Consider the following 13821-nt stretch of genomic DNA (forward strand, 5'->3'; position numbering starts at 1 on the left):
GGACACAGTCTCAGTACAGTGGAACTTGACTTACTTGCAGTCTGCTGTGGATACGGTTAAAAACTCTGAATTCAGAGTCATAATTGGACACAAGAATGCAGTTTTCAGTATTGAAGCTGTAAAATGCCTTAATGATTTCAACTCTACCAAGAGAACTTAAACCCAGTATTGCACTGTTATTAGACATCATAGTATGTGAGAATGAATTCAGCTCTGTAATTCAAGCAGTATGAATGAGGACTCTGTATTTTGATGTTACACACATCTTAGGAAAAGATTTTAGCTGAATGTGTCTGAGTAATAGGAATCATATCAAAGGCTCTTTCTTCCTTTTCACAATTTTTTTTTTTTAGTCAGCTGTCAAATTCACAGTGGCTTTGTGTTTTATCTATGGAAGATAAACACAGCAGCCTTCACTTCAGGGGAAAACATGTAACTGGTGTGTGGAGAAAGACTGTACTGTAAAGAGATGCTTGTCCTAAACATTAATGTGATTGGTTATACAAGGGGGCAAGATGCTCCGAAAATCAACATGATTTCTCAGAGGTCACACTGGATAGTTTTTGAAAAATCACTTCTCACCCATGTAATTTCAATTCCCCTGCTCCAGAAAGGCTCAAAAAGTCATTAAAGCCATGGTAGTGAAAGATTGTTCCCAGGAGCAGGGGCAGGGAGAAAAGCACACTGTGCTGTGTATGTATGTAAAAAAAAAAAGGTATCATTCCTGTTTTTGAATGCTTCCAAACTTTTTGGCACATCTAGCTGACTTTTTAATATTCTTCTTATAATTTTTATTCCCACCAGGCCTACTTTCTAATTTGTTATAATCTTGTTAAAAGTGTTCTTGCAAAGGTATTTTTGACAACTTTTATTACCTGAATTCATGGTCCTTCCATGTAGCTTTGTTTAAAACATTATTTTTCACTTCAGAAATTGCATCATTTCACAGGTACCTTTTATAAAAACCTCATTCAGCATGCCAAATCCTGACATTTCTGTGCAGCTGCCTGTTTTACTGTTGAAGTGCTGTTGAAGTGCTGAGGATTGTTGAGCAAGTTGGCAGGAGCAGGTACCAAGCTGCCAAATCTGCTATAGCCTGTTCCCTAGTGACAACCAAACATAGGTGAGCTGCTTAAATAGCTCATACTGGAGCATGTTTTAGATACAAAACTAAATCAGAAAGGTGTGAAGCAGAGAAAGGCACACCAGCAACATGGGGTACACCTGACACAGAGAGTTTCCACTGGGCTTTTCCATAACACTTTGTGGATAATTTGGGTGGCCTGCCCAGTGTGGTTGGACCACCTCATCTGGATCACAAGCCACAGAATGCAGCTCAGAGGAGGGTGGGCTTGAGCTTACTGGGAGGGAGATTCCCATCCTGCAGCAGCCTGACTTAGGAGGTGAGAAGATACCCTGCTCTCCTGGATGAACCTCATCTTCAAAGGCAATGGCAGCTCTAGCTATATGTGCAAGGGTACCCTGCTAGAAATTAAGAATTAGATCAAGGAGCATAAATAAACAAAGCTGATGATTTTTGATGAAATACAGATTATAGTACAGGAGAACAGGATGTAATAGACATGAAACAATAAGAGCTGGTGTTTGAGTGGCAGAAGAGGGAATGCCCTTACACTGGCCAGCAGTGCTGGAAGGGAGAGGGGGACTTGGGAACTGCTGGAGCAGTATAGCAAGCTGGGGGACATATGCCACTGAGCCCTCTGTTCTCATCCCAAACCTATAAGAACACTGCTCTGTCCTACTTTCTACTATTTTCTTGGGCCTTTATTTGAGACTGGTTTCCTGACAGCGCTTGTGAGTGGGACATGAATGGTCAGGTGTGACTGCCACCCTAGCAGCTCCAGCAGGCTCACTGGAAAGCTTTCTCTGAGACAGTTGAATTGCCCAAAGAGCTCAAATTGGACAATTTAATGTAAGAAACAGACTGTGGCAGCAGTGTGCAGAGAAGCACTGTGGGTTGTCTATTCTGCTTGTTCTATTGTGCCCAGCTCCTGAGGAGTGGTGAAGAGAAGGCAGCCTGAACAGTTCACTGAGGTAGTCACAAACATCTTTTGGAAGAGTTATTGTCTCCAGTGAGTGACCAGCTTATAATAATACAAGCTTTTCAGATAATGGTAATTTAATTAATGGTTAAGTAAAGCCTTTTATGTATAAAACCAGCTCTGGCTGGGATTAGTTGACATCATCCAAGCAGATCTGTCCTCAGCAGAGGTGCAGCACTATTCATGTGCACTTGGGAAGTGGCACATCTTTCTGTGTAAGATTTGTGGGTCTTAGTCTCCTGGTCCTGATTTTCTGTTTCCTCCTGTGTTTTGTGGGAAAGGCAGAGGGAACACTCTGCTGTCTCATCAGTGCTTGGGAACAGCATACAGCTTCTTTTGCTTTGGATACTGGACTCACTGGGCTGGGACAGTTCTGTCCTCTGTCCTGTTGTAATCGCCTTTCTAACTACCTCTGTTTCTACAAACCCTAGAAAGCGGTTTCACATCAGACTTTTATTCCTTCCTCTTATTCCCCTCAGCAGGACTGAGAGGAAATACCTACCAAGGGGAAACTTGAGTATTCCATGTCTCTCTGAAAGAAAAAAATATCTTTGGAAAAATACTCCAAGTACAACAAGGCAGCTTGTTATTTACAATTCATCTGTTCTATTCTATTCTATTCTATTCTATTCTATTCTATTCTATTCTATTCTTCATTCTAAGAAATATGCTGAAACTTGCCTGCCAGACCTGTAAAACAGCTCAGGTTTGACCTGTCCTGACAGAGAGCAGAGCTGGCACACGTGCTGCTGGTGTATAAACAGCGTGGAATTTGCTTGAGCTGGGCTGCTGGGAGAGAAAACGGATTCTGACATCGGGAGAGAGTGGTTTTGCCATTCTCACAGATGTACTTACCTCGGAGTAGCGCCCGGGAGCGCAACTGCATGGAAAAGCAGCACGTCAGAGCACAAATTATGTCACGCAGCCCAATGACCGCGGAAGATCCCGGCTCGGAGCTCGCCTGGGGATATAAAGCTGGCTGAAGGAGCAAAAGTAGCGGCGAGCTGAGCGGGAGAGAAGCCCACTGCGGGAGCAGGGGCATCTCCCCGCTGCTGCTGCCCGTGTGCCGTGCTCGCAGCCCCCGAGGGTGAGCGAGCGAGAGCGGCTGTGCCGGAGCCCGGAGCGGGCGCTGCTCCGCGAACCAGCGCTTCCCGAGCCGCAGGAGCCGAGCAGCGGTCCGGAGATGTTATCCTGTTTCGTCTGGCTCGCCCTCCCCGACTTGGTTAACGCCTTTGTGACCCCAGGCAAGCTGCCCCTCAATGGGAGCCTGGAGAAGACTTTTGTAGTCCCGAACGTGTCGGGTTTCTTTTCCTGGGACAATGACAGCCTGGCCGACTGGCAGAGCTTTGTGGGCAGGAGCCGCTACGGAGCGGAGTCGCAGAGCGCCACGGTGAAAGCCCTGCTCATCGCGGCGTACTCCTTCATCATCGTCTTCGCCCTCTTCGGCAATGTCCTGGTGTGTCACGTTGTCATCAAGACGAAGCGCGTGCACTCCGCCACCAGCTTGTTCATTGTGAACCTGGCCGTAGCCGATATCATGATCACGCTGCTCAACACACCTTTCACGCTGGTAAGAGGGGCAGAGATGCCTGGCATGGCCCATCCCTGAGGGAAAGGAATCCTCAGCATTCTCAGACGTGGTGCAGCCTGGGGGGGTGGGGGATGCACCACCACAACCCATCCCGTGACTACAGTAAATTTCTCTGGGCCTCTGCAGTGCCATAAAGGTGCTTTGGTGTCTTGTCCTGCTTTACACTGCTATAGGCAGGGTGTGGATGTTCTGCAGATACCTGTCCACTCCAAATTTCAGCTATTGGAGTTGGCTTTGGAAAAACCCCACACGTAGTTTTCTTCTCTGATTCCTGTTATCTAGCTGAAGATCGGAAATTACCCATTTTTAAAATGTGGCCCAGATAGTACTTGAGCAATAATAGCCTTGCAGTGATTACTTAGTACTTATACTCTGATCTTTTTTTTTTTTTTCCTTCTCTTTTCTAAAGTATTTTGAAAGCAATGCTGTAAACCTCTTGGGGAAAAAAAAAAGTGAATGCTTAGCATCATTTAACAAGCTGTTCTGAAAAGCTGCAGTTTGCTTGAAGTGAGATTAGATGTAGAGGTCAGCCCTATCCCACGAGTGGAGATTAAAAGGAAGAGCAAATGTGTTGACTCAATAGCGAGGCTGCAGAAGGATACACTGTAAATAGAACAAACACCTTTTTGCGCAGCGCTGCTGTATTGTTGGGAAGGCCACTGAGCAGCAGTAACCTGCCCTCTTCAGTGTTCAGAAGCCAGAAAATTATACAATTATACAAAGAACCTGCTATCTTATAAGTGTCTTTTACACAGCACAAGGAATTGTGTACTGGAGGTGTGCCTATAAGCAGTTGTGGGGGGCACAAAACTAATGGTCTTCTTCTTTTTTAGGCTCGTTTTGTGAACAGTACCTGGATCTTTGGGAAGGGGATGTGCCACGTCAGTAGGTTTGCTCAGTACTGCTCCCTCCACGTCTCTGCCTTGACCCTTACAGCCATTGCTGTGGACAGGCACCAGGTGAGACCTCTCTGAAGCAGAGAGGTGGAAAGCTTGGGGGGCATAAATAAACTGAGAAAGGATGATCCCATGTCCTTTCCCTTTCAGCTCCCAGAGTACCATAAGATTCGTGAGGAGCTGACAGGATAGGGGGCAGTTCTTGTTGTCAGAATAGTTTCAAACCCACAGGAAGGAAGGAGGTAGCCATCACCTTGCTATCTCTTCCAGCTGAGTAAACAGAGCTTTATGCAGTAGATAATTTTATGCAGTAGCTCTCAAACAAGGAGAAAGGTCAAGATCCTGATAGGAATTCATGTGGAAAGCTCTCCTTTGTGGTGGTTTGTCCATCAGGGTTGTAAGGGACATCCTGGTTAACTTTCTCTGCTCTATCTCCTGATGTTCTGGGATGTCCCACCTTCTGTCACCCTGAATCTGGAGATCTGACTGTAGCACACTGGTGTTTGTCACAAGCAGAGCTGTAGCTTGCTGTTGATAATGGGCTCAGAGCTGGGGACATTTGGGTATTATCAGCTTGGAGTCACCCAACAACCACCCAAAACTGTTTACAGTTGGCATTTTCTGCTAGAAAGATTGTTTCCAGAAAATGCACTCACTATCAGAATCATTCCCATGGAGGTCTAGTTAAACCCTTTGGTTCTTTGGGTCACTGATACTGAAAAGTTTGAGACTTTTTTCTCCACTTTTTTTTTTTCTATGAAGGAAACTGAACCTTGTAATGAACATGTGTTAACAGCTCCTGGTATGCAGTTTTTCCTACCTGAAAGTGGGAAAAGTACTAGGTAAAAGTACTGAAATTTGAGGATAGGACTAGGACCTAACTTAAACCATATCTCATGGTGTTAAAATTCAGGTTGTCATGTACAGCTTACAGTCACTGGGAGCTGGGTGAAGACTGTACTGCTTGCATATTAAATTGCCACATTAAGTAATAGATTTCAGGCAGGAAGATCATATGGGGAAAAAAAAAAAAAAAAGGTGTCACTTTTCCCAGAAATGGAATAAGCCTAGATTTTGGTTTATTTTGCACAGGTTATAATGCACCCCCTCAAACCTCGCATATCTACTGGAAAAGGTGTTATGTACATCTGTGTAATCTGGATCATGGCAACTTGTTTTTCCCTTCCACATGCTATCTACCAAAAGCTCTTTATCTTTGAATACAGGTAAGGATGTGCTTTGCTTTCCTCCACAGTCTCCCTGGAAGCCAAACTCTGAGCAGCCATACTTTGGTATATTCTACTAAAAATCTTAAGCATATGTCAAGGTCAGCCAGATGTGGATCTAAACTACAATTTTCGTCTGATTCCTTTTGCAATGTCTGATATCCTGTCCTTTTTATTCTTAGATATTTTATCTTTATTCTGTCCCACTAACCACACAAAAGAGGCTAAGAAGTTAGAGGGTCTGGCTTAACCCTTTACTTCTATACACTGGCATCTTATGCCATATAGCAATCTGGCCTGTTTGGGCAGACCAGAAATGGGTAATAAAAAAACCCAACCTACCAACCAACCAAACAGAAACACACTAAAACCCAATAGGTTTTAATCTACTCTTTAGCCCTAGGAAAATAGATAAATCGGTCTCAGCTGTCAAGAACCTTAGTATTTGGAAAGTGCTTTAATGAGGGAAAGGTCCTTAATATGTGCAGAGAATGTTCCTATTCGCCAAAGGACAGAAAATAAAAAACTACTTATGTGCAGCTGGAAATTTTGTAATTGATGAAATTCATAAAATTATCATAAGGTCATGAATGCTCATAAGAAATTATCACCACATTGCTCACTGGCTGCTCCATGGCTTAGATCCTTGAAGAGCAGTGCTCTGCTCAGCTGTGACATTTGTGAGATAAATCAGTGTTTGCTTTCAGGCCCTGTGGCAGGAGCCCTCTCCCAGCTGCCTCCTTGTTTCTGATGTACTTATCCTGCTGTGCCCGGCCATATGTGCCTCTCATCCTGTCCCTGTGTCTCTCCGTTTGCAGTGAGGATGTTACCCGGTGCCTGTGTCTGCCAGATTTCCCTGAGCCCGCTGACCTCTTTTGGAAGTACCTTGATTTAACAACCTTCATTCTGCTCTATGTCCTGCCCCTTCTGATCATCTCCGCTGCCTACGTGACAGTGGCAAAGAAGCTCTGGCTGCGCAATGTCATCGGGGACGTCACCGTGGAGCAGTACTTCGTCCTTCGCAAGAAGAACAAGAAGACCATCAAGATGCTGATGCTCGTTGTCGTCCTCTTTGCAGTCTGCTGGTTCCCCTTGAATTGCTATGTCGTCCTCCTCTCCAGCCAGACCATCCACACCAACAACGCCCTGTACTTCGCCTTCCACTGGTTTGCAATGAGCAGCACCTGCTACAACCCCTTCATTTACTGCTGGCTCAATGACAGCTTCCGATCAGAGCTAAAGGCTTTGCTCAGCATGTGCAGAAAATCCCCCAGGCCCACGGAACAGAGGCTTCCCTCCACAGTCCCATCCTACCGACTGGCTTGGCCAGAAAATGGCAACTTCAAGAGGTTGCGAGCCTCCCATGTCCTTCCACCATCCTCCACCGTCCAGTCAGGAAAGACAGACATCTCTGCAGTTGAGCCAATAGTAGCTGTGAGCTGAACAGTGGCCTTGGACTGCACATAGATTTGGCAAGAGCTAAAACGGTGGGAAGATGTGGAGCCCTGGCCATGCAACAGGTGGTAAAACCAAGAAGGAGGTTCTGCATGAGGCAGTGTGAAAGGGCTGCATGCGTGATGCAGGCTGGTGACAATGGTGTGGAGACCCTAGAGGGGAGAAAGCAAACTCTTCCCAGGAAGGAACTTTTGTCTTTGTCAAGGTGGCTTTGGACTGGCTCGCAGGATGGGGTTCCCTGCATGTGTGTTGCTGTTACCTGCATGACTAAGCCTTTTTAGAACTAGGACTCTGTGTTTCACTGGTACTTAAAAAACAGTCTCACTACATCAGATCTCCCTTCCACTTTCCTGATTCTCCTTGTAGCAACATGGAAATAGTTGAGGTGTTGCTAGGCTGCTATCTGAGATCCAGTGCAACTGCGTAGGAAGGCATTCTTTCTGAACTGGGGTCTGAAAAGTCAAGACCTGTTCAGAATGAATGAACAGATCTATTCCATAATTATTTCTTGTGTGTGTGTGTGTGTGTGTGTGTGTGTGTGTGTGTGTGTGTGTGTGTGTAAATACACTTACAGAAGTGGATGATGTGATAGACATTGATAAATAGGAGCCTCTTAGATCACAGGCACTTTTTCTAATATAGATTTGAAGAAAAGTGGATGCCTACTCTTCAAGTAAGTAGATGATTTTTTTTTTAAATAGGTAACTAAACCCAAAAAACATACAAAAAGTTGACCATAACATTCACAGTTGGAGAATGGATAATTAAGTGCTGCTGTGAATTTGGACTAGAACCTTTTATCAAAACATCTTTTCATCTTGTCAAGCTACAGCTAGAGGATCACACAATTTGAATTTTTAACTTGCCTTTGAAGCCTTGCCTTTACCTTGCTCTCTTACCCTGTAAAGCACCTGTGTACTTGTCACTTCAGACATTTGGGACATTTCATTCCAACTAAGAAGTTAGATCTCTGGAATCAGTTCATAAATTAACTGCTTTGAGAGAAGAGATGGTATCTCTGATAGCAAGTAATAAAAATGGAATATTAGCCTGCAACTTATCCTCTGGTGATTGTACAATTTTGATGCATTTAAGGATAGCTGAGATGTGTCCTATTCGGAGTGGCTGAGAAAATTCATGACTCCAAGTGTCTGAAGCAGATTTCAGAACTTAATGTTCTTAGCAGAAGAAAATATGGGTTTGAATAACCAAAAAAATGGTGTTCCAAAAACTGTACCTTATATTGCACAGAAAGACAATACTTCTTTGTGCTGTGGAAATTAGCTTGAACATCACACCAGGGTGACCCATTCCACATTTAACTTGCAGCACTCAGCAATGAAGTGAGAAAAATCTCATTATAAATGGGGAAAAAAAAAAAGTGAAGCTGTTTTTCTCAGTGTCCTGCAATAAACTTACAGTTCTGAAATTATTTTAAGCCTTGTGCGGAGTTTTCACACCTCAGTATTTATAGAGACTGAAATATCTACCACTCCTTGCAGCTAACCTGCCCTTGCACAAGTGGTTATCAGTCTCTTACTGTGAATCCAGTGCTATTTTACCATGCTTTATCAATGCCCCTGGAGTCAGAATATTTTGTATCACTGTTCTCCAGAGTCAAATCTTTCCTCCTGTCTTCTTTGGAACCTTACACCAAGTCCCATTTCCTCCCTCAACACTTGCAACACATCAGCCCTGAATTGTTCAGGGAGTTGAAGTAGATGATCATTGTAGGTCCCTTGAAAATTAACTATTCTATTCTATTCTATTCTATTCTATTCTATTCTATTCTATTCTATTCTATTCTATTCTATTCTATTCTATTCTATTCTTTCCCAGTTGAGCAGAGCTTGTGGACCATGCTCCCCATTCCAGTGGCAGCAGAATCCAGCACTTTACTAGCAAATAAATGTCTGAGAATGCTGAGTACCTCAGTAAGATGTCCTTTCTGAAGATGAAGGAAACATCTTAAGATTCACAGTTTTTGAGTGCAGTTGTCATCCTTCTATATATGAAGGACACTGCTGTAACTCCAGTAGACAAAATCCTCAAATGCCCTCTCAAATGCTGCTGGTGAGTCTGAGTGAGGCTCCTGCAGTTACAGCTCTGCATCCTGCACCCCTGCACTGGGTGGCAAACCTTTCTCCTCCAGGCTCTGCTCAATCCTGAATCTGGGCACAAGGGGGGGATGCAAGAAGTCAAAGCTGTTTGATTTGAATCAAAGGAACAGGAGGGATGGACTGGATAAAAGGAAAAGAAGAGATAGATTGGACAGTGAACTTCAGGAGCCTGTTCGGGAATGAACTGGTGGCTGGTGGCCAGCAGAGGTACAAGTCTCAGAGAGACTTGGACAGCGTGGAAGAGGGGGACATGATTAAAGCCCTGGAAATGGTGTCCTTGGAAACTGTACATCATACACTGTGTGTGCTACAATGTGCTTAATGTGGTACGGCGTAATTTCGAATAATTAGCTATTTTTCATTTTCTTCATGTCTGATTTGGGATTCTGGACAGACATTTGGCATTCACCAGTGCTGCTGAAATCAGTGTGGGGATAGTGCAATTTGATGCAAAATACTCCAAAAATATTATGCTCTGGGCAATTTATTTTGGGCATCCAGGTTTCGTGGTATTTTTCCATTCTACCCCATTCTACCCCATCTCTCTTGCAGACCAGAGGGTTCTTTTAAAATTCTAATACAGCCATTGGTGCATAAACTGCATTCAGATGCCATCTTGGTGGGTGTGAAGGGAGGATCTGAGTGTGGATAAAATGAGACACAATGTGTACAGGGTGGAGATTATCTTCAGTTTTCCATTTGGTGTTTGCCTGCTGTAGCTGGAGCTTTTGCTATCTTTTGAATTTAGGAGGTGTTGCACAAGGCACTGAACAGCTGTTCATTGCAGGAGATCTGCATAGCCCAAGAACAGGTTTTTTGTGTGTTTTCCTAGTGTTTTATACATTTTCTCTGGGTAGAAAAATGTAGAGACCTTGCAAGGGAACACAGACAGTGCCATGATATATTCTGCAGCTTGTGCTATTCTGAATAGCACTCAGGGGAAAACAAATCCTTGAAACCAGCTCTTGCTTTTATGCATGAAAGGACAACACTTCGAAGAACACTGAGATCACGCAAGGAAAAGATGACAAATTTCTCCTGCACAGAAGAAAGTAACTTCAGCTTTGGCTGGTGTTGTTTCTAACTGCAGGGCAGCCCACCTCTTCTCCTGTCTTTGTGGGACGAATTTCTCTTCTTGGCTGATAGAAATGAAAAGGCAGCTGTTTAAAATATAGTTATGTCCTGTAACTTCAGGAATAGTAATTCCATTGTCTCTCTGGCATTTTCAAAGGATATCAGACACCATCTCCAAATTGTCTTTATTTACTTCCACCCTTCTTATAGAAAAAGTGCTAGGAGATTCCAGAGACTTCACAGTTTTCTGAAAAGCACAAACCTCTAATTCCTTCAATGAATATATTGAATAGACACCACTAGCTGTTACAAACACGGTTCTTATATCTGGCAGGCTCTGATCTCTCGCTTCTGGTGACCAGTGACAGGACACAAGCTGTGTTGGGCAGAGTTTAGGCTGGATATCAGGAAAAGGTTCTTCACCCAGAGGGTGGCTGGGCACTGAAACAGGCTCTCCAGGGAAGTGGTCTCAGCACCAAGCCTGACAGAGTTCAAGGAGCATTTGGACAACACCATGAGGCACAGGGTGTGATTCTTGGAGTGTCCTGTGCAGGGCTAGAATAATCCTGATAGGTCCCTTCCACCTCAGGATATCTTAGAAATATTTTATTAGGGGGAGTCTTAAATATTTGCATATTAAATGTGAAACTTGAAGATGTATTTGGATGCAGTTTGGGTAGACCACAATTAAAAGAGTCTGGCTATGAACTGCACAGAAGTCATGAATGGATCTCTCTACAAGACCACGATATCATTGCCAGCTACAGACTTGTCTGCTTGTTCCAAATTTCAGGCTACAATTGTGCACTGAAGCTACCTAGTAGGGAGCTTATGCTGGGCTTAGCAATGGCTGGATGAAGCTGTACAGCTCTGGGATGTGAACAGGTACAGCTGCACAGCACTGAGCTATGACCCATGGGTGCACTCAGTTGTTTCAAGAGCTCCAGGGATGTCTTAGTCCTCTAAGCAGACTGACCTAGAAACTGCATGTGGACACACAGCGAGAGCTTTAGAATAGCAGTTTCCCAGGAGACTGAGAATAACTATTATTCACATCTGCCTTATCCATAAAGCTCTTGAGTGCTGGCGAGAGCTCAGCCAGGTCCCTGCTGACGCAGTCTGCCAGCCTTGTGTTGAAGCAGCGGGCTGTGAACACTCTGCACCTGAAAGGCACCTACACCACCCTACAGCTCTTGGAGGCTTGGCCGGGAGTGCTGTGCCTTCCCACAGCCTCGGTGCCCAGTGCTGGTGGCTGGTGCCTTGCTGTCTTTTTCTTGATCTTCCTTGTGCCACCAAAGGAGATCCTCCTCTGCTCTCCCATCCTGCACAGCCCTACTGAAGGGCAACCCCTGGGGGTGGCACAGTGGGCTTGTGAGAAGGTTTGGACTGGCACTAAAGCAGGGAAATTCTTTGGCCCATCCTTTTTTCTTCTGGGTACAACGTCCCCCATAGCCTGTCCTCTGGCTTGCAAGTTTGAAGAGATTTCTGAGTCATGGTGCAATGAAACTTTCCACCTCTTGCCCTAGGCTCAAAGCCATTTAATGATAGTTAGAGAGGCAGAGGTGAATCCAGTGATCATCACGATGTCCTGACCAGGAAAAAAAATTGCCTTTATCTACAAAACAAATCAGTGCCTCCTGGCCAACTGCCACAGTTTATAAACTGAGTGTGGATCATCCCTTTGGCCATTTTGGGTTAGCTGTTCAGGCCATGTCTCCTGCCAGCCTCTTCTGCACCTGCTCTTTGGCAGAGCTTGGGAAACTGAGAATCCTTGGCTTAGGATAAGCACTGATCAGCAACAACCAAAACATCAGTGTGTTATCAATATTATTTTCGTACTGAGTCCAAAACATGGCATTGGGCCAGCTACTAAGAAAAAAGTAACTGTATCCCAGATGAATCCAGGGCACCAATTAAATAACTGAAGTTCTAACAAATTATTCCTGGCTGTAAGGTGTCAGCTAACTTATTTCCGCAACATGTAGGGTTAGGTCCATCCAGAGCAGATATGTGGTGGTACAAGTGCTTGTCTCTTAGACCCTGAGGTCACAGGGATATGAGGATTTTAAGACAGTTATATTTTTGGTAGGCTTTTTTCCAGTTAAAAACACTTTGATGTGACAGGTCTGTCAGAGGTCACCAGTTTTTAATAATATGAAGTTAAGGACATGTATCAGATGTTCTAAAAACACATAATCAGTCTCTGAAGGTACAAAACTTGGTGGGATATGTTGGAGGGACATGTAGGGTGGTGTTAACCACATTGTTATGGCCTCATCCCTAGTGATTATTGCAAGTTGCTCTAGAAGTGAACTATTTGCCAGAATTTGTCTTGAAGAAGTCCTGAGACAGAGCTCAGGAATGATCTGACACTTGAACAAGGAGGACAGCAAGGACCAAACCCTTGAGCCTCGTACCCAGCATTCCTGATTGGCAGTGCAAACACATTCCAAGAGAAGCAGTCAGTAGCCTTAGGCTCTGTTTCTCATCCTGCAGCTCAGATTCCCAGCAGAGAGGCCTTGCTCTGAGCTGTGCAGCAGCACAGATTTCTCTCATCCCAACTGAGCTCAGACAAGAGGGAAAAAGCAAACAAAGCCCCCAGTTCTTCTGTTGGTGGATGGGAGATTTCACTGCTGTTGGTTTAGGTACGTGAAGTTTGTAAGTGTGCAAGAGCTAAAGCAATTGAAAGGTAGCACAGGCAGAGTGAGCCCAGGCTGTTTTCATCCTTGGATTGCTTACCCATTCAAATGCCTTCAAAGGCACCAGGCACTCAGGCACTTTCCCTGAGCTCTGTGGGGAAAGCAAGAGTCTGACTGAAGGGGATTAACTCAGCAGCCTCTGGGCTGGGTGGGAGTTAATTCAAATGCCAGGAATGTTGTTTGCATGAAAGTGTTTGGTTAATCTCAGTGATTATAAAAAGTTTGAGATGACTCACATCAAAGAATCTGAAGAAACAAAAGAGAGGATGCAAATTTTACTACCTAAAAAGATTAAACAGTGTTATAGTGTGAGCTCTTCGTCGCAGTCCTTCAGGGGAGGGTTGATAACATGATATGAACCAAACAGATGTTTGAATATATAATGACATAAAGTCATAGTATTTTCATTATATTGTGTCACTTCAGAAATATATTTTTTCAATGATTTATAGGAGTAATTACTTTTTATCATTGCACTAGTAATTTAGTATATTAAGTCAACTATTCCATTATGAGGAAAGCAGTCTTCTGGAGCTTCTGGCCACACAGCCTGCATGATATAAACACACAAACTGCCCTGAACCTATGGCTGGGTTTTCATTTGTGACACTCTCATGTGGTCTATGCAAAATGTGCTCAAATAAAAGATTTCTAGGAAAGTTTATTCCCATGACACAGCTTTGATTCTTCCCTGCTT

At 44.2% G+C, this 13821-nt stretch overlaps 1 protein-coding gene across 1 annotated transcript; it reads left to right on the top strand.

The window, feature by feature from the left end:
• Positions 1–93: 93 nt before the first annotated feature.
• GPR83 (G protein-coupled receptor 83) lies at positions 94–8669 on the top strand. The gene is made up of 4 exons (XM_064409491.1): positions 94–3633; positions 4488–4613; positions 5643–5776; positions 6595–8669. The coding sequence occupies exons 1-4, from the start codon at positions 3247–3249 to the stop codon at positions 7217–7219; spliced, it is 1272 nt and encodes a 423-aa protein (XP_064265561.1). The 5' UTR covers positions 94–3246; the 3' UTR covers positions 7220–8669.
• Positions 8670–13821: the final 5152 nt, after the last annotated feature.

Source organism: Passer domesticus, chromosome 2 (assembly GCF_036417665.1).
Source record: "Passer domesticus isolate bPasDom1 chromosome 2, bPasDom1.hap1, whole genome shotgun sequence".
Classification (NCBI taxonomy): Eukaryota; Metazoa; Chordata; class Aves; order Passeriformes; family Passeridae; genus Passer; species Passer domesticus.